The 22,079-nt window shown below is 40.9% G+C and overlaps 1 protein-coding gene across 3 annotated transcripts in view; it reads right to left on the bottom strand.

The window, feature by feature from the left end:
- Positions 1 to 8,512: 8,512 nt before the first annotated feature.
- Positions 8,513 to 22,079, bottom strand: part of LOC107549472 (voltage-dependent calcium channel gamma-7 subunit-like) — a 23,568-nt gene continuing 10,001 nt past the window's right edge. For all 3 annotated transcript variants that reach the window (XM_016230565.1, XM_016230566.1, XM_016230564.1), the window contains exons 3-6: positions 17,686 to 17,772; positions 17,461 to 17,601; positions 13,628 to 13,773; positions 8,513 to 9,549 (exon numbers count right to left, since the gene is read on the bottom strand). In XM_016230565.1, coding sequence (XP_016086051.1) covers positions 9,079 to 9,549; positions 13,628 to 13,773; positions 17,461 to 17,601; positions 17,686 to 17,772 — 845 coding nt within the window. In that variant the 3' untranslated portion in view covers positions 8,513 to 9,078. The remainder of the gene's footprint in view (positions 9,550 to 13,627; positions 13,774 to 17,460; positions 17,602 to 17,685; positions 17,773 to 22,079) is intronic.

The following is a 22,079-nucleotide window of genomic DNA, read 5'->3' as shown; positions in this document are numbered from 1 at the left end:
GAGAGAGAAGAGAGAGAGAGAGAGAGTGGGGGAGAGAGAGAAGAGAGAGCGAGAGAGAGTGTGAGAGAGAGAGAAGAGAGAGAGAGAGAGAGTGGGGGAGAGAGAGAAGAGAGAGCGAGAGAGAGTGTGAGAGAGAGAGAAGAGAGAGAGAGAGAGAGTGGGGGAGAGAGAGAAGAGAGAGCGAGAGAGAGTGTGAGAGAGAGAGAAGAGAGAGAGAGAGAGAGTGGGGGAGAGAGAGAAGAGAGAGCGAGAGAGAGTGTGAGAGAGAGAGAAGAGAGAGAGAGAGAGAGTGGGGGAGAGAGAGAAGAGAGAGCGAGAGAGAGTGTGAGAGAGAGAGAAGAGAGAGAGAGAGAGAGTGGGGGAGAGAGAGAAGAGAGAGCGAGAGAGAGTGTGAGAGAGAGAGAAGAGAGAGAGAGAGAGAGTGGGGGAGAGAGAGAAGAGAGAGCGAGAGAGAGTGTGAGAGAGAGAGAAGAGAGAGAGAGAGAGAGTGGGGGAGAGAGAGAAGAGAGAGCGAGAGAGAGTGTGAGAGAGAGAGAAGAGAGAGAGAGAGAGAGTGGGGGAGAGAGAGAAGAGAGAGCGAGAGAGAGTGTGAGAGAGAGAGAAGAGAGAGAGAGAGAGAGTGGGGGAGAGAGAGAAGAGAGAGCGAGAGAGAGTGTGAGAGAGAGAGAAGAGAGAGAGAGAGAGAGTGGGGGAGAGAGAGAAGAGAGAGCGAGAGAGAGTGTGAGAGAGAGAGAAGAGAGAGAGAGAGAGAGTGGGGGAGAGAGAGAAGAGAGAGCGAGAGAGAGTGTGAGAGAGAGAGAAGAGAGAGAGAGAGAGAGTGGGGGAGAGAGAGAAGAGAGAGCGAGAGAGAGTGTGAGAGAGAGAGAAGAGAGAGAGAGAGAGAGTGGGGGAGAGAGAGAAGAGAGAGCGAGAGAGAGTGTGAGAGAGAGAGAAGAGAGAGAGAGAGAGAGTGGGGGAGAGAGAGAAGAGAGAGCGAGAGAGAGTGTGAGAGAGAGAGAAGAGAGAGAGAGAGAGAGTGGGGGAGAGAGAGAAGAGAGAGCGAGAGAGAGTGTGAGAGAGAGAGAAGAGAGAGAGAGAGAGAGTGGGGGAGAGAGAGAAGAGAGAGCGAGAGAGAGTGTGAGAGAGAGAGAAGAGAGAGAGAGAGAGAGTGGGGGAGAGAGAGAAGAGAGAGCGAGAGAGAGTGTGAGAGAGAGAGAAGAGAGAGAGAGAGAGAGTGGGGGAGAGAGAGAAGAGAGAGCGAGAGAGAGTGTGAGAGAGAGAGAAGAGAGAGAGAGAGAGAGTGGGGGAGAGAGAGAAGAGAGAGCGAGAGAGAGTGTGAGAGAGAGAGAAGAGAGAGAGAGAGAGAGTGGGGGAGAGAGAGAAGAGAGAGCGAGAGAGAGTGTGAGAGAGAGAGAAGAGAGAGAGAGAGAGAGTGGGGGAGAGAGAGAAGAGAGAGCGAGAGAGAGTGTGAGAGAGAGAGAAGAGAGAGAGAGAGAGAGTGGGGGAGAGAGAGAAGAGAGAGCGAGAGAGAGTGTGAGAGAGAGAGAAGAGAGAGAGAGAGAGAGTGGGGGAGAGAGAGAAGAGAGAGCGAGAGTGTGTGAGAGAGAGAAGAGAGTGTGAGAGAGTGTATGAGAGAGAGAAGAGAGAGCGAGAGTGTGTGAGAGAGAGAAGAGAGAGTGTGTGTGAGAGAGAAGAGAGAGCGAGAGAGTGTGTGAGAGAGAGAAACACAAACTGTAAGCAAAATCAAACAATCAACCAACTGGAAAAACTAGAATTAGCCATCAAAGATAACCAAAACCCATTAGATTTCCCAATAACTGATAAAGAACTTAAAGAAAAAATCAGAAACCTCCAACTCAAAAAAGCATCTGGACCTGATGGGATATTAAACGAAATGATAAAACACACAAGCAGTGCATTCCAATTGGCCATTCTGAAACTATTCAATGTGCTTCTGAGCGTATGTTACTTCCCTGACATCTGGAATCAAGGCTTGATAACACCAATCTTTAAAAACGGAGATCAATTTGATCCTAACAACTACAGAGGCATCTGTGTGAGCAGCAACCTGGGAAAGTTATTCTGTAGCATAATAAACGCTCGACTATTAGACTTCATCACCACACACAATGTACTGAGCAGAAGCCAAATCGGATTTTTACCAAATTACCGTACATCTGATCACATCTATACATTACATACTCTAACTGAAAAATTATTATATTATTATTTTTCTTTCTGTTAATACATGTGTACTATTTGTAAGCAGTCCAGCTGCAATTGCTTTGGCAATACAAATGTATAATTTTTGTCATGCCAATAAAGCACTCTTAAATTGAAATTGAAAATTGAGAGAGTGAGAAGAGAAAGCGAGAGAGAGTGCGAGAAAGAGAAGAGAGAGCGAGAGAGTGTGTGAGAGAGAGAAGAGAGAGAGAGAGTGTGTGAGAGAGAGAAGAGAGAGAGCGAGAGAGTGTGTGAGAGAGAGAGAGAGTGTGTGTGAGAGAGAAGAGCGAGCGAGAGAGTGTGTGAGAGAGAGAAGAGAAAGAGCGAGAGAGTGTGAGAGAGAGATTCTAACAATTTCTGGGACAACTGGAATTACTTGCATAAAAAACATCATGAACAAGCAGCCATACTAAACGGAGACACCTGGAAAAATCACTTTGAACAACTCTATAGTGAAATTACAATGAACCCAGAACAAACCCAAACATATGAAAAAGTGATTCATATGGAACATACAATTGGTAAATATCAAAACCCATTAGACTACCCCATTACAGAAAATGAACTGATTGATAAAATCCAGGTCCTAAAAAACAAAAAAGCAAGTGGAGCAGATGGCATCCTCAATGAAATGCTCAAGAACACAGAGCACACATTAAGATTGGCCCTACTAAAACTGTTCAACTTGGTTCTGAGTGTTGGTCATTTCCCTGAAACCTGGAATCAAGGACTCATAACGCCCATATTCAAGAGTGGAGACAAATCAGACCCCAACAACTACAGAGGCATCTGTGTAAGCAGTAATCTGGGGAAGCTGTTCTGCAATATCATCAACACAAGACTTGTACACTTCCTCACAGAGCACAGTGTCCTCAGCAAAAGTCAGATTGGATTCTTACCAAATTACAGAACAACAGACCACATCTTCACCCTACACACCCTGATCGACAAATACATTAACCAAAACAAAACCAAAATTTTTGCTTGCTTTGTAGATTTCCAAAAGGCCTTTGATTCAATTTGGCATGAAGGTCTGTTGTCAAAACTTCTAGAATCGGGTATTGGGGGTAAAACATACAATATCATAAAAACAATGTATTCAAACAATCAATGCGCAATTAAAATTGGAAATAAACGCACAGAGTTCTTCACTCAAGGGCGGGGTGTGAGGCAGGGCTGTCCACTATCACCGACCCTCTTCAATATCTACATTAATGAATTGGCGAAACTCCTGGAACAATCAGCAGCACCTGGCCTCACACTGCATGACTCCAACATAAAGCTCTTGCTGTTTGCAGATGATCTGGTTCTGCTGTCTCCAACAGAAGAGGGTCTACAGCAGAGCCTAGACATCCTGCACAAGTTCTGTCAGACCTGGGCCCTGACGATTAACCCTAACAAAACTAAAGTGCTAACATTCCAGAAAAGACCCAGAGTTCAGGGAAAGAGACATAACTTCACCCTTGGTGTGACCAAAATTGAAAATGTCACAAACTACACATACCTCGGGCTGAAGATAAATGCCACTGGCAAGCTAAATTTGGCTGTGAATGAACTGAAAGAGAAAGCAAGAAGGGCCTTTTATGCCATCAAAAAATCTATCCAAATTGAAATACGAGAGAGTGTGTGTGAGAGAGAGAAGAGAGAGCGAGAGAGTGTGTGAGAGAGAGAAGAGAGAGAGAGAGTGTGTGAGAGAGAGAAGAGAGAGAGAGAGTGTGTGAGAGAGAGAAGAGAGAGAGCGAGAGAGTGTGTGAGAGAGAGAGAGAGTGTGTGTGAGAGAGAAGAGCGAGCGAGAGAGTGTGTGAGAGAGAGAAGAGAAAGAGCGAGAGAGTGTGAGAGAGAGATTCTAACAATTTCTGGGACAACTGGAATTACTTGCATAAAAAACATCATGAACAAGCAGCCATACTAAACGGAGACACCTGGAAAAATCACTTTGAACAACTCTATAGTGAAATTACAATGAACCCAGAACAAACCCAAACATATGAAAAAGTGATTCATATGGAACATACAATTGGTAAATATCAAAACCCATTAGACTACCCCATTACAGAAAATGAACTGATTGATAAAATCCAGGCCCTAAAAAACAAAAAAGCAAGTGGAGCAGATAGCATCCTCAATGAAATGCTCAATAATCACACACACACACACACACAAACACCACACACCACACACACTGAATTATAAATTGTTTGTAGAATTCTACGATTTTAAAATGTTCATTTGTTTTACTTTTTTAAATGTATATACATACATGTTTTTTGTTGCATATATATCTGTTCTAGGAGAGTGTGTGAGAGAGAGAAGAGAGAGAGCGAGAGAGTGTGTGAGAGAGAGAAGAGAGAGAGCGAGAGAGTGTGTGAGAGAGAGAAGAGAGAGAGCGAGAGAGTGTGTGAGAGAGAGAAGAGAGAGAGCGAGAGAGTGTGTGAGAGAGAGAAGAGAGAGAGCGAGAGAGTGTGTGAGAGAGAGAAGAGAGAGAGCGAGAGAGTGTGTGAGAGAGAGAAGAGAGAGAGCGAGAGAGTGTGTGAGAGAGAGAAGAGAGAGAGCGAGAGAGAGTGTGTGTGAGAGAGAAGAGAGAGAGCGAGAGAGTGTGTGTGTGAGAGAGAAGAGAGAGTGTGTGTGAGAGATCACACTGTGATCTGAATCAGATGGAAACAGAACTGCACTTCCTAACAGAATGCCCCAAATACACAGATATACGGACAGTGTTCTATGATAAAATACAGCAGATCCATCAGACATTTCAAACTCTCTCAGACCAGGAGAAAGTGGCATATCTGTTAGGAGAACAAAAGAACTGCTGTGTGTTTGCTGCTCAATATGTGTCTGCCTGTCACCACAGAAGAGAAAACACTCACCCTGCCCTGATCTGATTTTTCCAGCACAGCTACATTATATTAGGCCAAATTACTGTATTATATTACTTAGATGTATATTTTGCTTCTGTAAATATGTCTAATCCCTTATTTTATTTTTATTTCTAGTTTATATACTTATACATTAGTAATTCATTTTGCACTACATGCTTAATACTTTTTATATATTATTATTATTACTATTATTATTACTATTATTATTATTCTTTTTCTTTCTGTTAATACATATGTGTACTATTTGTAAGCAGTCCAGCTGCGATTGCTTTGGCAATACAAATGTATAATTTTTGTCATGCCAATAAAGCACTCTTAAATTGGAATTGAATTGAAAGAGTCGTAAGCAACTTGTGCATACCAAATCCTGACAAACCAGACGAAAATATTCGCGCCATTGTGCTTTTGAAATGAAGCTTTTTCCCAGACCACCCTCACACACAAATGCCTTCTCCAGGGACGCTGGAGCCGATGAGAGAGGGTCAGGTTTTGCCTGCATTTTGGGGCCCAAATGTTCCCACAATGACAGCACAATATGAAATATGCTGACTACGTTTGCATGGACAGTTTTACAAAGTTTACAGCATAAAACTTTTAAAGTTTTTCATTCTTATCCCTTGTGGAAGTCTTACAGGTGCTTTCTCTATTTATTTATTTATTTATTCCATTATTCGTATTTTGCACAATGATTTAATCAATATATTGTCTGACTGCAGCAAACAAGAATACAATGACCTGCAAAAGTGATGAGGTACTTTAAGTGCATACATACATAGCCCACATAAACGCTCCTCCTAAAATGTTTCTTCAATAGTTTCCTCACTGAAAAATAAACTGGTGTAGGATTTACTTTGAAAAAATTTCCACTTAGTAATTGCTAGTAAATTACAAATAGTAGCATTGAATTAAACTTGATTTTTTTTAGTAGAAAGACTGAAATCAACAGTCTTTGTTTTATTTACAGCTTAGAAATATAACGTTTATTGTGTGTCTGTCTAATATCACCAATAATTACCAAATATTCTGATTTATTCAGGCATAAGCCATCTGTTATTCTGATAGAAACCAGAATATTAGCTTAATCCGTTTATGGAAAAAGAGTTAATGTATTTAAATGACATTTACATAATCATAACCTAGATGCTTATATTATTCACAATGCGTGTACAAAAAGGTTTACTAAACGTACCAAATAGCATCCTGTTAATGCAAAATGTTAAAATGCAGCACGGCTTGTCTGAGGTTTAGGTTTATGAGATAGAAAATATCGTTAGCAGTAGAATGTAAAGTCTCCACCATAATAGAAACATAAAGCAACATGCTTTACATATTGTCCTCACTGGTTTTTGCAGGAGATGAGAGAAACAGGCATCTAGGAGATGATGTTAGTACCGCACTGCTAATGAAATGCAATGTTATCCAGCCTGAGAAAGAGCAGAGTTCCGCAGAGGGAGAGAGAGACGGAGAGGGGGTGTATGGAGGGAGGGGAGTGAAAAATGGCAGGCTGAATGCGACAGATGCCTCAAAATTGGCTTAGAGCGGGTGAGAGTCTATTTCTTATGCTTTCAGTCGTTTTAAAGATTAATAAACAGACAGTGTGTGTGTGACTCCCGGACGTGCGTAAAATATTCTGAGGTCGAGTAAAACGTGAAAGCGTGATGGGTAATCATGTGAAAAGACTAGTCCCAGTTTTGGATCAAGTGAGGGTTTTTTTTGGCCTGTCATTGGTCTGGGCTCGTGTAATCGCGTGGCGTTGCCAAGAAATGCTCCTCATTAAGCATACTATCAAATGACCAAACTCGGACATCTGCACAGTAGTACAGTGAACTACGACCTTCAAAGGTTTTCTCGACCGATATTCATATTCATTTCCTCTCTCCACCTCTCTCACTCACACACACGGAGCAGGGAATGGCTAATGCTGGGTGACAGCTCTTTCATGCAGTAATGTTGGTGAAAAGAGAGCTATATCTAACTCTTGACTGACACACACGGGCAGACTTCCCACCCCCTCATATAAGTATACAATAACACACACACACACACATACTATATTAGCTGTTTGAGATACTAGGATTGGTGCACACGCAAGTGCAACACCTTGGAGAAAGGAATTACTGAAATGCGACTGTAATGACACCCTACTCAAACACAAACACGCAGAGATAGAACTAGAGAGAGATGAAGAGGCAGTTCTGATCAATTGGACTGCACGTTTCCCTGAGGCAATGAAACGATGAACCGCAGACCAGAGAAGCACTTAACAGTTCCAGTGCAGAAAATACACACGCAAATATACACACGTTCACATTGCTCTGTCGTTTAATCCCCAAGTATGTGCTTTTTGATGTTGAAATGCATTTAGTGATCCAGTGTAGTGCAGGGACAACTATGAGGAAGCAATTTGTACGTTATTTTCTGAAAATGTTTACTCTCGTCTTGTGGCGGGATAAAATATTCTATGGCAAACAAGTTCGACACAGATCAACCAAAGGCGCCAGTTTGAGGCGGGGCTATGTGTGTGTTCGACCAATGGAAGATGAGGGGTGTGTTCAGGAAACCTGTTTGACAACGATCATTATTCCTGCAATTCCGTTTGTTGCCGCTAGTGGCATAGACATTATACACTTAGAGGGTTAGTTCACCCAGAAATGAAAATTAGCCCATGTTTTACTCACCCTCAAAGCATCCTAGGTGTATATGACTTTCTTCTTTCAGACGAATCCAATCAGAGTTATATTAAACATTTTCCCTGCTCTTCCAAGCGTTAGAATGGCAGTAGGCGGGTGTTGTTGTTTTTTCAACAGTCCAAAGTAGTCAAATAAAGCTCATCCATCCATAATAAAACGTGCCTCACACGGCTCTGGGGGGTGAATAAAGGCCTCCTGTAGCGAATCGAAGAGTTTTTGTAAGAAAAATATCCATTTAAGTCTAACACTTAAATCTAACCCTTTAAGTTTTAAGATCAATACATACAATAGTGTTTAAATATACACCTCATCTCACACCCATAGTCAAGGGATAGATACAAACACACAACAAAAAACCAAGAACACTATATCGTTAGAGTTAGTCTCTGGTGTGTAATAGGTATTGTCGTTTCATAGTCTAACAGTTTTAATCTGGTCAACATCTATTTGTAGCTGTGATTTGTTATACTCATTAACAATAATGTTGTATGGTTACAGTCTTTTTTTTTTACACAAACATTTTTTTTGCCGCATGCTCTGCGTTGACTTGAACGATTTCAGCACCACGGACAGCGCTTAAAGCTGCTGCTTCAATACAGTCTCTTAACCACTAGAGGGCGCTGTGAGCGCTGACCATTTAAAATATGCCGTTCGGCAAGTGCTTATTCTGTGGACCTACATATGATATTTAGAAAAGAGTCTTACAAAATAAGAACATTTAAATTATTTTAATTTTTTTCCCCCACTAAAATTTGTCAACATTCTGCAGAAAGGCAGTGAACCAAATCACAGCCAAAACACAACAGTACACAGTATTTATACAAGAAATATTCAATATTTCTCAACTCTTTGAAAAAAAAACCCCAATATGTTTATCATTTAAAATTTGTTCATTAACAAGTAATTCCCACTTTAGCATTTAATGATAATATTAATACTAAAACTAACAATTCACAGATTCCATGATGAGAAATAACTTAAGTTCAGTAATATATATATTTTTCTATCACCTATAGAAGGCAATAGTTCTCTTATGTGCTCTAATGTGTGTGTCTAAATACATGAATTGTCAGTTCTGTTGTGTGCGATTGTCAAGTGTTCTGCATGAACCCTCATTCGATCCATTGCAGTTTAATATGCTACAATTTCACAACATTCAGTCTTAGAAAGAGGCCTTTTGTTACAAACAGTAACTTCCTTTTCTCATATAAAAAACTACATCTTGCCTTACATCATATTTCTTTTTCTCATTGTTTATGCATTATCTCAGTAAAAACATACACCCTGTAAACTTTCTCTTCTGTCTGCGTTTAGCATGGTGAGGCACTCATGCGCATATGTGTGTGATAGTGCGGGGGTGGCACTGCAGCGGGAGCCGCAGACAGAGGCAGGTTCTGGGATGCTGCAGCTGCCCCATGCGCCCCAGGGTGGAGGGGATGGTTGTGGGGGAATGGAGCTGCAGAACCTGGTGATTGCAGCTGGTATCCAGCTCCAGAGGTAGGGATGGATGCAGCGGTGATTCCCGGAGATGATGTGCTCTGCTGGCCGCTGATCTTCAGTGGGGGCTGGGGGTTGTGCGTGAGCTGGATGGAGATGTCGCTGGAGATCTCGGAGGTGCTCCGAACGCGCTGGGGGGGAGGCCAGGTCTCTGGGTGCAGGTACTGGCCGCTGTAGTCGCTGCCCTCAGAAAGGCGGGGGCGATAGAGAGCCGGGTGAGGCCGATACATCTCCTCTTCAGCGTAACGCTTCATAAAGAGATACACTGACATCACACCAGCACCCTGAGAGAATGAGAGAAAGAGTTTAACATAATTTCTGTATTCATAATGTCATCCAATGTTACATTAATTGTTAAGTGTTTATACTTGCAATAAAAAAAATTTTTTTTTTTATTAACATTTAAAAAAAAAAAAGAAAGAGTTTAACAGAGAGCGAGAGAAGAGATGTGATTTCCTAACTGACACATTCCAAATGTTGAGGACAAATTTGTTTTACATTTTCAGTCACGCTTTATTTTGAGGTTCAATTCTTGACATTAACAAACCATTAACTACGACTTTTGCCTCAATAGACTCCTAATTTGCTGCTTATTAATAGTTTAGTTATTAGGGATGTAGAATATTGTCATGCAGAATATGTGCTTTATAAGTACTAATAAACAGCCAATATGTTAATAATAGTAATAATAGTTAATAATAATAGGCAATAATATGCATGCAACTAGTTAATAGTGAGAATTGATCCCTATACTAAAGTGTTACCACATTTTCTTTTATTTTGTCTGGCGAACATCTTTGTTGTTTCTCAACAATGCATTAGATTGGTAAGATTTTTTAATGTTTCTAAAGGAAGTCTCTTAAGCTCACCAAGTAAAACACAATACAGTAAAACAGTAATATTGTGAAATATTATTATAATTTAAAATACATGTTTTCTATTTGAATATATTGTAAAATGTAATTCATTCCTGTGATGGTGAAGCTGAATTTTCAGCAGTCATTAATCCAGTCTTCAGCGTCACATGATCCTCATAAATCACTCCAATATGCTGATTTGGTGCTCGAGAAACATTTTTTATTTATATAAATGTTGAAAACAGTTGTGCTGCTTAATATTTGTGCGGAAAATGTGGAAAGGACAGCATTTATATATATATATATTTTGTAATATTTTTTTTTTCGTACCAGTGTAGAAGTCTTCACTTGTCAGTACCGGTACCTTCTCCGACTCCGTTCTGCTTCTCACCGGTGCGCTATCGTTGTCATTTGCACGTGGTGGCTGTTTTTGTCCTGTCAGTTCAGACACGCGTGGTGGAGCAATCAGCGCGCACTCGCGGGGCAGCGCGCTCTATTAGCCTGCACCTGGTACTCATTCCCACTTCCTATATATTCCTGTCTTTGTCTTTCGTTCGGCGTGGGTATGTCTTATGTCCTGATGTGCCGTATGGGCGCACTTTTGAGTTCTCATTTTCCTTTACACCCTTTGCACTGTTTCCAGGATCCTCAGGCGAGGAATTAGAATCGCGACTGTGGACAGTAAGGCCGGATTGGGAGTACGGTTCTGGACGTTCTCCAGTATTCCTCTCAGCCCCCTGTCTCGGTGAATGTGTGCGCAGGGAGCGCCACACCACTGCATTCCCCTAACTGTGGGGTTTCACGCCTTTGCTGGCTTGGCGTTCTCAATAAAGCCTATTTTTGTTTGAACTGCATTTGAGTCCTCCGCATCTATCCTGACATTCACTGACAGTTTTTGATCAGTTTAAATCAACATTGATTAATAAGAGTTATTACATAAAATAAAAAGGTCTTACTAATACCAACTTTTAAACAGTAGAGTATTAACAGATAAGTTATGGGAAGATGATTTGGTTATCCTAATAAAATCAGAAGTGAGCCTATGAGAATAATGCTGCAGACCTGTGGGGTTATTTATAACGATTAATAATTTCTTATTTATATTTATTAGTAATCTCATCTTTTCAATGTGTTTTTAAATTTTATATTTATTGTATATAGTTTGAAAATATGTACAAAAGAAATGACAGAATTATTTAGGTATGTATGTACATTATGTGTTTAATTATTTATTTACTTTGGGTAAATATGGAAAATCAATAAAGCATTTATGACAGGTTGGAAATAACAGCAGAATGCATAGGAAATACTGTTCTGTGGTTACGCGACTACACTCTTCATTAAATGAAGAAAAACCTGAGGTGAATATAGCCTTCAAGGTGATTTTATAGCAATTCCTCTTTGCTCTTGCTCTAATATTCTCTCTCTCACACACTGACAAACTAATGTTTCCTTTGGCGACCATAATAGTAAAAGGATCCTGCCGAATCAAGCAGAAAAAAAAGTCAGAGCTTGAACTTCAATTTTGCTTAATTCTCACTTTATGGGCACACAGAAGAACGACTGCTCCATCATTCACTTCGTCTTCTTCTGACTTTTATAATCACCTCGATAACATCTACACTTCAATCAGAAATATCTGAAAACCTAAAAACCCAATCTTATGTGGTTATCATGTGAAGAAAAATAAATAAATAGGGTACAACGGGGCTAAAGGCGCCCCGGGGTAAAAGGCGCCTTTGATATTATTTTCATCTAAACCACTAGATGGCATAAAAACATGGCGTAGCACATTCCAAAACATTTGCTTTTCAAGATGCACGAGTATAATTGTCTGATCCTTGACGCGATCTCGCGCAGCAGTGCAAAGTTGATTCTGTGCTTACTTGATCTAATATTGTATGTTTTTTAAAATGTTGTAGATTTAAGTAGCAAATGAGAATTGCTCAAATTAATGCATATATTTTAAAGTGAAGTGACATGTGGCCAAGTATGGTTACCCATACTAGGAATTAGTGTTCTGCATTTAACCCATCCTAAGTGCACACACACAGCAGTGAACACACACACTGTGAACACACACCCAGAGCAGTGGGCAGCCATTTATGCTGCGGCGCCCGGGGAGCAGTTGGGGGTTCGGTGCCTTGCTCAAGGGCACCTCAGACGTGGTATTGAAGGTGGGAGAGAGCGCTGTACATTCACTCCCCCCACCTACAATTCCTGCCGGACCGGAGACTCAAACTCGCAACCTTTGGGTTACGAGTCCGACTCTCTAACCATTAGGCCATGACTTCCCCTATATTTTGAGACAAAGGTCTTCTTTATGATTTTCATTTTTTTAAAACAGTTTTGTTTTAAGATAAATAAAGAAAGTATGGTATTTGGGGTAAAAAGCGCCCCTGCTGTTGGGGCTAAAGGCGCACAGTAATTAACATGATAATTAATAGATGGCTGACTTTTCCTTTTGTTGACATGACATGGTTAGATTCAGATAAATATCATATATTATGCTGGGTGTCCATATTAGGGATAATCACAATGTTTAGAATGAAACCATCATATTTAAAAACATGATATTAATCATATCATATAACAAAATATCATTTGTTGTTACAACTGTAAATATATATTCAATTATTATTGGATCTCCTTCAATACTTTCAGAATATTTAGGCTACTTATTTAAATGCTTTTGTTTCTGTATTTTAAAATATATATTTTTATATTAACATTTTAATGACAGTATATTTATTGAACAAAAATTTATTATTTAATTTTTCAAAATAAGCAGAAAATAGTACAAACTTTGCTAAAGTGATTGTTTTGAACAAGTATTAACTTAGACATTATTAAAAAAACATTTTTGCTGGTGGGCCTTTTACCCCGTGTGTGGGGTAAAAGGCCCCACTTGCCACCTCATACATTTATAAGATTTTTAAACAAAATAAACAACTTGAATGATTTATTTTCACACAAAATCTGTTGCTCCATGAACGTTCAATACAATGTATATATTTTTTTCTGCAATTATACATTTTAGGCACAGTGAATAGCACATTTTTTTCTTAAGGTGGGTCTTTAGCCCCGTTGTACCCTATATACATGTTGAAAATTTCTTAAACTGACCTCCTTGAGCTCAGGTTACTTAACATTTTCCTATTGCAGTCAATGAAACAATATGATTAAGTGCTCTAAATACAGTATTCAGACCCTGAGTAGCAACTAAAATGGAGCACATCTGAAGCTTCACATTCATAATACATAAAGAGCACATTCGAAGCTCCTGCCTTCAACTGAAGTGTATGTCAAAGCAGGGTCATGTTAAAAGCATCTGCTTCAGCAGCATCAAGTGACATAATTACAGCACCATCATTTGTTAAGCCCCTCGAGTCTAGAAGAATGGATACGTTCAAGTCATTGAAGCTTTCACAAGAAATATGACTACATCTTGGCCATTCAACCAAAAAAGGCACTGATATTTTGGACTGAAATTTCATCCTCTGACCTCTTTGAGCAGGAAGGAGCTGGCAGCAAATGCAAAGGACCAGCCGTAGCGGTAGTTGAAGAACTGCTCTGGCTCCCGCGGCCTGTTCATTACTTCATCATTGATACTGGAGATATACAGCACCAACCCCACCACCAGACTCAACCCTGAGAGAGAGAGAGAGAGCGAGAGAGAGAGAGCAAAGCACTGAAGAAAAATCAACAGACCACCAAGATGCCACCTGCTGAATAACAAATATTAAATGCAGCTGCAAGAAAACTAGAACAACAGAACTAAACAATATAATTAAATAACTGCACTGTGATGCACTTCCTGTCGGGCCCCTGAGGACTTACCGCTCACCCTCGGCCAACTCAACAGACACACACAAATACTGTACACACTCCAGGGCTCTGCCCGGCCACTGATGAGAGGACATCAGCTCCATCTAAATAAATCACATCCCCAAACTCTCCTCACTGCCGGCACAGCAGGCTAGGAGAGATGCATGGAGGACAGAGGAGATAAATCTGCTTGGTAAGTTTGACGTAACACATCAAACGCCAAACACTCTTTTAGATGCCGAAACCAAACAACGATGTTAACATACTGTACACCTACTGTGTGCTGGAATATATATAAAAAAAATCATAATCCTAACCTTTACATCCATATTGAAATTACTGATGGTCAGACTATTTTGAATCGTTAAAATATTGGTGTCCAGGATGATGTGAGTCCAGAGACTGTACATCGCAAGTTTTTAATAGCTTAGCTTATATTTGTAATTAATAGTGCTCATAAGTGGCTGTTGAGATAGTATGAATTGACCTGAATTGAGCAGAGGCTTGGACCAGGATTGCAACTTTAAAGAATAGTTCAGCCAGAAATGAAAACTTGCTTTAGAATTCATCACCCTTAGACCATCCAAGATGTAAAAGAGTTGTTTTTTTTCGTTGGAACATATTTGGAGAAACTCAGCATTACATCACTTGCTAACCATTGGATCCTCAGCAGTGAATGGGTGCCAGAATGAGAGTCCAAACAGCTGATAAAAACATCACAATAATCCACAAGTAATCAACATGACTCCAGTCCATCAATTAATGCTTTATGAAAGCAAAAGAAGCATGTTTGTAATAAACAAATCCCTCATTAATATGTTGTAACTTTAAACCATTGCTTCCAGCTAAAATATGAGTCCATAATCCATAATGTTTCTTCCAGTGAGTCCATCCCCTGTTGTCCTCTCACATCAAAAACATATTTGTTAAAAACTATATTGGGCTGTTTTCACTTGTGCTTGATTTGTGCATATTTCTCTCCTGATTCAGATGAGATGACTTTTTCACTAGAAAAAATAAATATTATGGATAGAGGACTTATATGAAGTTGATAGATTTGATTTGAGTGAGTCGTGTAGATTATTTGTGGATTATTGTGATGTTTTTATCAGCTGTTTGGACTCTCATTCTGACGGCACCCATTTACTGCAGGGGATCCATACTGAGCAAGTGATGTAATGCTAAATTTCTCATCTTGTTCAGATGAAGCAAACTCATCTACATCTAAGATGGCCTGAGAGAGAGTAAATTTTCATCAAATTTGAATTTTTTGGTTGTGGCGGCATACACTTAAAGATGTGACAGAATTCACATACAGTTCTTGTTATGTTTCCCCTTTAAGGGTGTTTAGTTGCCGGTGGCGGGGTGTTTCCCCTTTAAGAGTTTGTCTTCCTGCGAGTTCATTAAAGCAATGGCCGGTTTATGGCTTTTCTTCCAATTCTGATGTCCTTTGTGTTCATTTGTTCGCATGAACATCTACAAGGTGAACTATACATTTAACGAGCAGAGGCAAGCAGATTGTGCGTATCAGAGGAATGTGAGTATGTGTGCGGGTTTGGACAGAGAATGATGGCAAAACTGTAAAAGGAACAGGGTGAGAAAAGCTCACACAATGTGCACAAACCGAGAAATGCCTGTAATATTTATCGCAACAGCCGAATGACATACACAAAACAAAAACACAACATTCCTGCAAACATCAGCTACATTTCACAGCTGCTCCATCTAACGGCACTATGATCTTTACTTTTTAATGGCTTCTTTCAACTGAAGCACTTTTATCAGCCCCGAGCAGTCTGAAATGCCCATTACATATTCAGCAGCAGGCTGATAGAGAACACAGAGAGAAAAGGACAAGTAAGGTGTCTTTCAAGGGCGGCCTGTCAGGAAGTTTGTGCTGCAAGAGGAGAGAGGTGTTTTTGATAAAGTTGAAGGTCTTTTCTGGCCGTGTGCAAGGTTGAGGCAGCGATGCAGTAAACAACAGTGGCATCTGCATACAAATAAGTTCTACATTCAGGTTAGGGTTAGACTCTCACTGCAGACTGATATATAAGTGCTATTTTATGCCTGTTAACAGTGGAGTTCAAACCTAGTTCATGAGGGAAAATGCATTTATTTAGCGCTTTTTTAAATGTCATTATAATATTCTATTAATACTATAATTCTTATAATGTTATTAAAATTCTCTCATTTTAATAAAAAAATTTTTTATATGTAATGACAGCAGCACTCAAGGTGTGTGAACTCCACAAGTTTGTCCACAAGTAGATCATTTTCTCCAGCATGATTTGAGAATGATCCAAAGACCATCTTGTGCTTCAATGTCACAAATTTGCTGGTTTGACTAGGGACCTAGAAATGAACACATTTTGTAAATAGTAAATATATAAAGTGAAAAGTAACTTTAAAGTTTAAATATTTAATCCAAAGAGCATCTTGTGCTTCAGTGTCACAAATGTGCTGGTTTTAGGGACCTAGAAATGAACATATTTTGTAAATATGAAGTATTTAAAATATACCTAAAATATAGCTAAATCCTAGGCTTTTATTGTGGAAATTCAAACTCTGTACGTAAATGTTTAGGTTTCAGGATTTAAAAAAAATTAGATTAGACATCCTACTCGAATAGTGTAACTATATGGTTAGTTTAAGTTAACAAACAATAATAATTCAATCATTAAACGTCATTTCATATGAGCTCTTTATATTTAGACAAATTTGTGCTGCAATGCCTACTAGGGTCTCTGTCTGATTCTATCTAATTGAACATGTTTTATATTTTATAATCTTGCTGACCTCTGCTGGTGCAGCACTGAACTGCATGCTCAGATATTTGAGGTATCTATTGAAAAATAAATCTGGCACCATTGATGAGTTTAATCTTCACATTTACAAGATAGGACACATCAGGCAGTTGTGCCTACATGAATAAATGACTGTTTTTGCTCTGTGTTAGAACATTACATGAGAAAATAATAAGAGCAAAAGATATGCAATCGTGTAATGAGAGCTCTCATGTGACAGAGGGTTAAGATATCCTACTCGTATGATAGATGTGTTCTTTTACAGAATAACTAATGCAATAAAAATACAGCACTTCCTCCAAAGAAACTTTATCACTGCTTCCACTGGTTCTAAAAGCTAAATAAACAAATGGAGCGATTTCATGCTCAGACACAGGTTTATGATTGGAGGAGACATCGTTAATGCAATACAGATGGTACTGCTGCATTCTGGTGAGAACAGAACACAAAATCCTCACAAATTTAATCTTCCTGAAAAAAGGATCTGTATTAAATATGTTATGAACAATTTTTAACGGTAAGAGCATTTTAGAAAGAGACTTAATTCAAAAGAATGTTCCTCCAGGCCCATTTGTGATGACATAATTATGTCCTATATCCTAAAAGTGTTATATAATATGTACAAATAGAATTATAAAGGGTCACAAATTATGGATTGATTGCACCAGGTGTGTCCACCTTACAAGAAGGAAAGGTTTCCCACTACCTGAGAGGATGAAGAAGATTCCAGAAACGAAGGCCAGGATGGTGCGCTGCGGACGGATGTGGCCCACGTTACTGATGATAAAGGCCATGAAAACGAAGAGCAGGGACACCATAGGGAAGGGCGTAGCTGTCCGCACCATCTCTGCCAGAACAGTAAATACATGTGTGTGAGAGCTGTGCGTGTAAATGTGGACATGTTACTTTGATTTGAAGTACGTTCACTCACTGAGGATATTTGCAGTGTTTTCTGTGGTGATTTCAATCTCTGGCTCTGTGAAATACTCAGAGGCCACACATCTACCTTTCTCTGTACCTAAAACAGTGAGACAGTGTAAACAGTGGAAATATTTTTTATATTTACAATACCGTTCAAAAGTTTGGGGTGTACCTAAAACAGTGAGACCTGTACCTAAAACAGTGAGAAGGTGTAAACAGTGTAAATATTTTAAATATTTACAATACCGTTCAAAAGTTTGGGGTGGGTAAAAATTGTATCATGTTTTTGAAATAAGTCTGTTTTGCTCATCAAAAATATAGTAAAAACAGTAATGTTGTGAAATAATATTACATTTTAAAATAACTGTTTTCTATTCTATTTTAAATCTAAATGTAATAAATTACTTTGATGGTACTTTGATGGAATTTTCAGCAGCCATTACTCCAGACTTCAGTGTCACATGATCCTTCAGAAATCATTTTGATATTCTGATGTGCTGCTAAAGAAACATTTTTTTCCCCTTTCATGGGAACTTCGAACTGCGTCCTCTAGGGGTCGCTATGGGGAACGCCTCGTTGTGACCCGTGTCTGAAGCATACATTGAAAAAACACCAACAACACGTTGGCCGGCGACAGCCATGACGTCACTACCGGTGCGACTATAGTATAAATAGGCGCCGGGAGAACACATTATCCTCTTCTTCGTCTTCATTGACTGTTTTGTTTGACGCATGCATTTCTGTGGTAAGGGCGATCTTTTTCATATCATTATGGCGAGCACTAGCACAGCGTTTAGAGGATGTGTGCATCCGTGTTGTTGTTGTTTAACATCTGATGACACACACGATCTATGCGTTATTTGTTTGGGCGAAGAGCACGCACGAGATGTCTCTGAGGGGGAAATTGGCGTGCACTGCAAGCATTTTTCCAATGAAAAAGCTCCGCTCTCGTTTGTCTCTTTTTTCAAGGAAAGAGGGGCAGCCATCTGCTTCCCTCGATTCAGGACCCGCCGCTGCTGAGGCACGGAAGAGAATGAGCTTATGGGGATCGCAGGTGGATCTAGGTGATGAGTTTGAAGAGGGGTTTTCTCTGGAACATCCGCTGAAGGATGATGTTATTTCATTAACATCATCTGATCCAGCGGCCAGTGCTCTGCTGGGTTCAGTCCAGCAAAAGCAGGAAATGTCTGAGGGGGGCAAAGAAGCTGAGGCTGAGCCTTCCCAATCCTCCTGCCCTGCGTACGATGAGCTTTGAAAGTTATGGATCGTGCCACAGCGAGGCTTTACTTGCCATGAAGCGGGCGAAGAAAGTGACGTTGCGAGGTATCACGATGAACGTTATTTTTCTGGCCATAACCCTCCAGCTCAGGTGAGCCTTCCTTTCTTACTGTTTTCCATACAGAGATTGAGAAGGAATGGAAGAGGCCGTTTCTCCTCATGCATCCATCGATTCCAGCATACGAGTTATGCCAACATCAAGGCGATGCGCGAAAGCGGTTATAAGATGTCCCTATAGAGAGACGCTGGCCAGCTATCTCTCAATGGGTGAGACGTCCTCTCTTAAGACTCCCTCCTTGACATCTCGCTCGGATGCGCAGCAGCAGCAGGTCGGGCTGTCGTTTCATTGCACATGATGGTGATGCTCTAAGCATATCAGGCTGACCTGCTGAAAGACCTGGATAAAGGCGAGGGCCTTTCTCCTGATGAGGTAGCTGAGTGCGCCGCACCATGGATCTCGCTCTCCGTGCTACTAAGCAAGCCGCCTCTGCTAGCGGCAGGTCCATGCCAGCTATGGTAGTGACGGAGGGACATCTGTGGGTGAACCTAGCAGATATCGGGAAAAAAGAGAGGGGCTTTCTTCTCGATGCGGCGGTTTCGCCTTCCGTATTTTTGGTACCTCTGTTGAGACGGTGGTCGAGAAGTTCAGGGAGGCAAAGGTGTGCTCAGCGGCTTTCACGAAGGTCCAGGTCTGAGCCCGAACAACCCAGGGGTCCTGGCCCGTCTCGGTTTGAGGATCAGAGACGGGCACAGAGGGCTAGTATCGCGGCTCGTGCTCCTCCCTCGCCCGCGGGTAAGGGTAGGAAGAATCGCTGGTCAAAGGAAGGTAAGTATAAGTACTAAGGGATGTGATCCAGACAGGGCATCAGCGCTTTTGTCCGGATCAGAGTGATACCTCAGTATCCTATGATGTTTGGTTGGTTCTATGGCTTCATAGTGACCACCTTACTGATGGTCCGGACCAGAGGCTTCTTCGGACGGGGCTCCGACACGGGAACCATGGTGGGTGAGTACGATTCATTTCTAAATATATATATATATATAAATATACTGAATATATATATATATATATATATATATATATATATGTGTGTACTTAATGCACTGGTGGTTGTGTGTATAAGCTAGCTGTCTTTGCAGTGTTTCCCGGGACCTTTGTGTTTCTGTCCTTTTTCTAGGGTAGGTCCTCGGTGAACACCCCCTCTGCTGGATTCAGAATCCGGGTGCTCGACTTGCAGTGTTTATTTCACTCGTCGATATATGTCCAGACGGTACGATAAGCCGGGTTTCGGCTTCATACTTCCTGGATCATGCGTCCAGGTCACAGGCTTCTGCGGGAGCCTTCTTGTTCATCAGGCCCCCGGCATGGCACTGCAAAAATTTCCTGGACGCCCGGGCTGGGCTTATGCTTTCAGGCTGCCCTGTCTGGTTTACCGTGTCAAGGTCGCCCTGTGGGTCCTCCCGATCACCAGGATATCCCCTCTTGCTGAGGCATCGAGCGGGAAGTATATGTGGCATTTGCGCGAACCTTCTTGTGTAATGCTGTCTCAGGCAGTGCTCCCCTCACCTTAGAGGGTTGTATTTGAGCTTGCCTCTCCCGTTTGGCCCAGTACTTCCGGGTATTTGTGAGCAGATGCTTGAAAAACTCTTAAATCCATACTATGGTAAGTGCACACGTTAAGCTTTGCACACTTTCTAAAAATCCACATAAGTGGTAAGTGTGCACGTTATGCTTTGCGCACTTTCCAAAATCCACATAGCTGGTAAGGTTGGTTTAGACCCCGGTACCTTGGGCTCCACTCATCTAGTGTGTCTCTGTCGACACACTATGAAAGTATCGCTCCCCTCACCATTGAGGGTTATTGTGAGCATGGTGCTTTCTTTCGAGCATTTAATTCTCTCTGAGGAGTTGGATTCCTCACTCCATGGGCTGTTCTCGTGGTAGTGTTGAGCAGTGCTCCCCTTTTATCGAAGGGTTACCTGGAATGAGCACACTACTCTTCTGAATTCGGAGTTCTCCTCTCACATGAGAAGTTGAGTTTTCCAGAGCACCTGGAACCAGCAGCATCAGGCGAATTAGGCCCTTCCTCTGCCTCTCTGATGCGCTGAGTGTTTAGCTAGCTTGCAGTACGCTTACCCTTCTGATTCTACAATCGCGCTGTAGGTCGAGCCCCCTCTCGTTGAGAGCTAGGTTTGTGCTCCCTCAGCTAAGGTAAACTACTGCTAGCCGTTCCAGCTTTGGAACATGCTGTAGGTAGAGCTCCCTTCTCAACTGAGAACTGGGTGTGTTGTTCCCTCAGTTAAGTAAATTATTGCTAGCTGTTCCAGCTTTGGAATATACTGCAGATCGAGCCTCCTCTTGTTTGAGAACTAGGGGTGTTGCTCCCTCAGCTACAGATTTACTGCTAGCCACTCCAGCATTATAAGCCTATAAGAAGAGTTGATGACTTCTCAACATAGCGTTTTGGGATGCACCATTTCCATCTATGGGCTGCTCTTTCAGAGTGTCACGAGAACCCTTTAGAGCGGTATTAAAAAAAAATCCATGTTATGGTAAGTGTGCACGTGAAGTCTTTGTACACTTTCTAAAATCCACACTGTGGTAAGTTTGCGGTTCCCTGAGTAGGGAACGAGACACTGCGTCCTCTAGGTTTCTTGCCATGCTTCGGACGCAAGCTTCAGACGAAGAAGTGGATGATATATATATACTATACTATTTATACTATAGTCACACCGGTAGTGACGTTATGGCTGTTGCCGGCCAACGTGTTGTTGGTGTTTTTTCAATGTATGCTTCAGACACGGGTCACGACTAGGTGTTCCCCATAGCAACCCCTAGAGGACGCAGTGTCTCGTTCCCTACTCAGGGAACCATGGTTACATACATAATCTGAGACGATTATTATCAGTGTTGAAAACATTTATGTTACTTTTTTTTCAGGATTCCTTAATAAACCGAAAGCTAAAAAAACAGGAATCATTTGAAATATATATATATTTTTGTACCATTATGAATGCCTTTACTCTTAATTTTGACCAAAGTAATATATCTATGCTGAAAATTTATAATTTTTTTTATCTTATTGACCCAAACTTTTGAATGGTAATGTATAGAGCTACATATAA

The sequence above is a fragment of the Sinocyclocheilus grahami genome, unplaced genomic scaffold (genome assembly GCF_001515645.1).
Source record: "Sinocyclocheilus grahami isolate Dianchi unplaced genomic scaffold, SAMN03320097.WGS_v1.1 scaffold373.1, whole genome shotgun sequence".
Taxonomy (NCBI): domain Eukaryota; kingdom Metazoa; phylum Chordata; class Actinopteri; order Cypriniformes; family Cyprinidae; genus Sinocyclocheilus; species Sinocyclocheilus grahami.
This window is presented reverse-complemented; position numbering and strand designations above follow the sequence as displayed.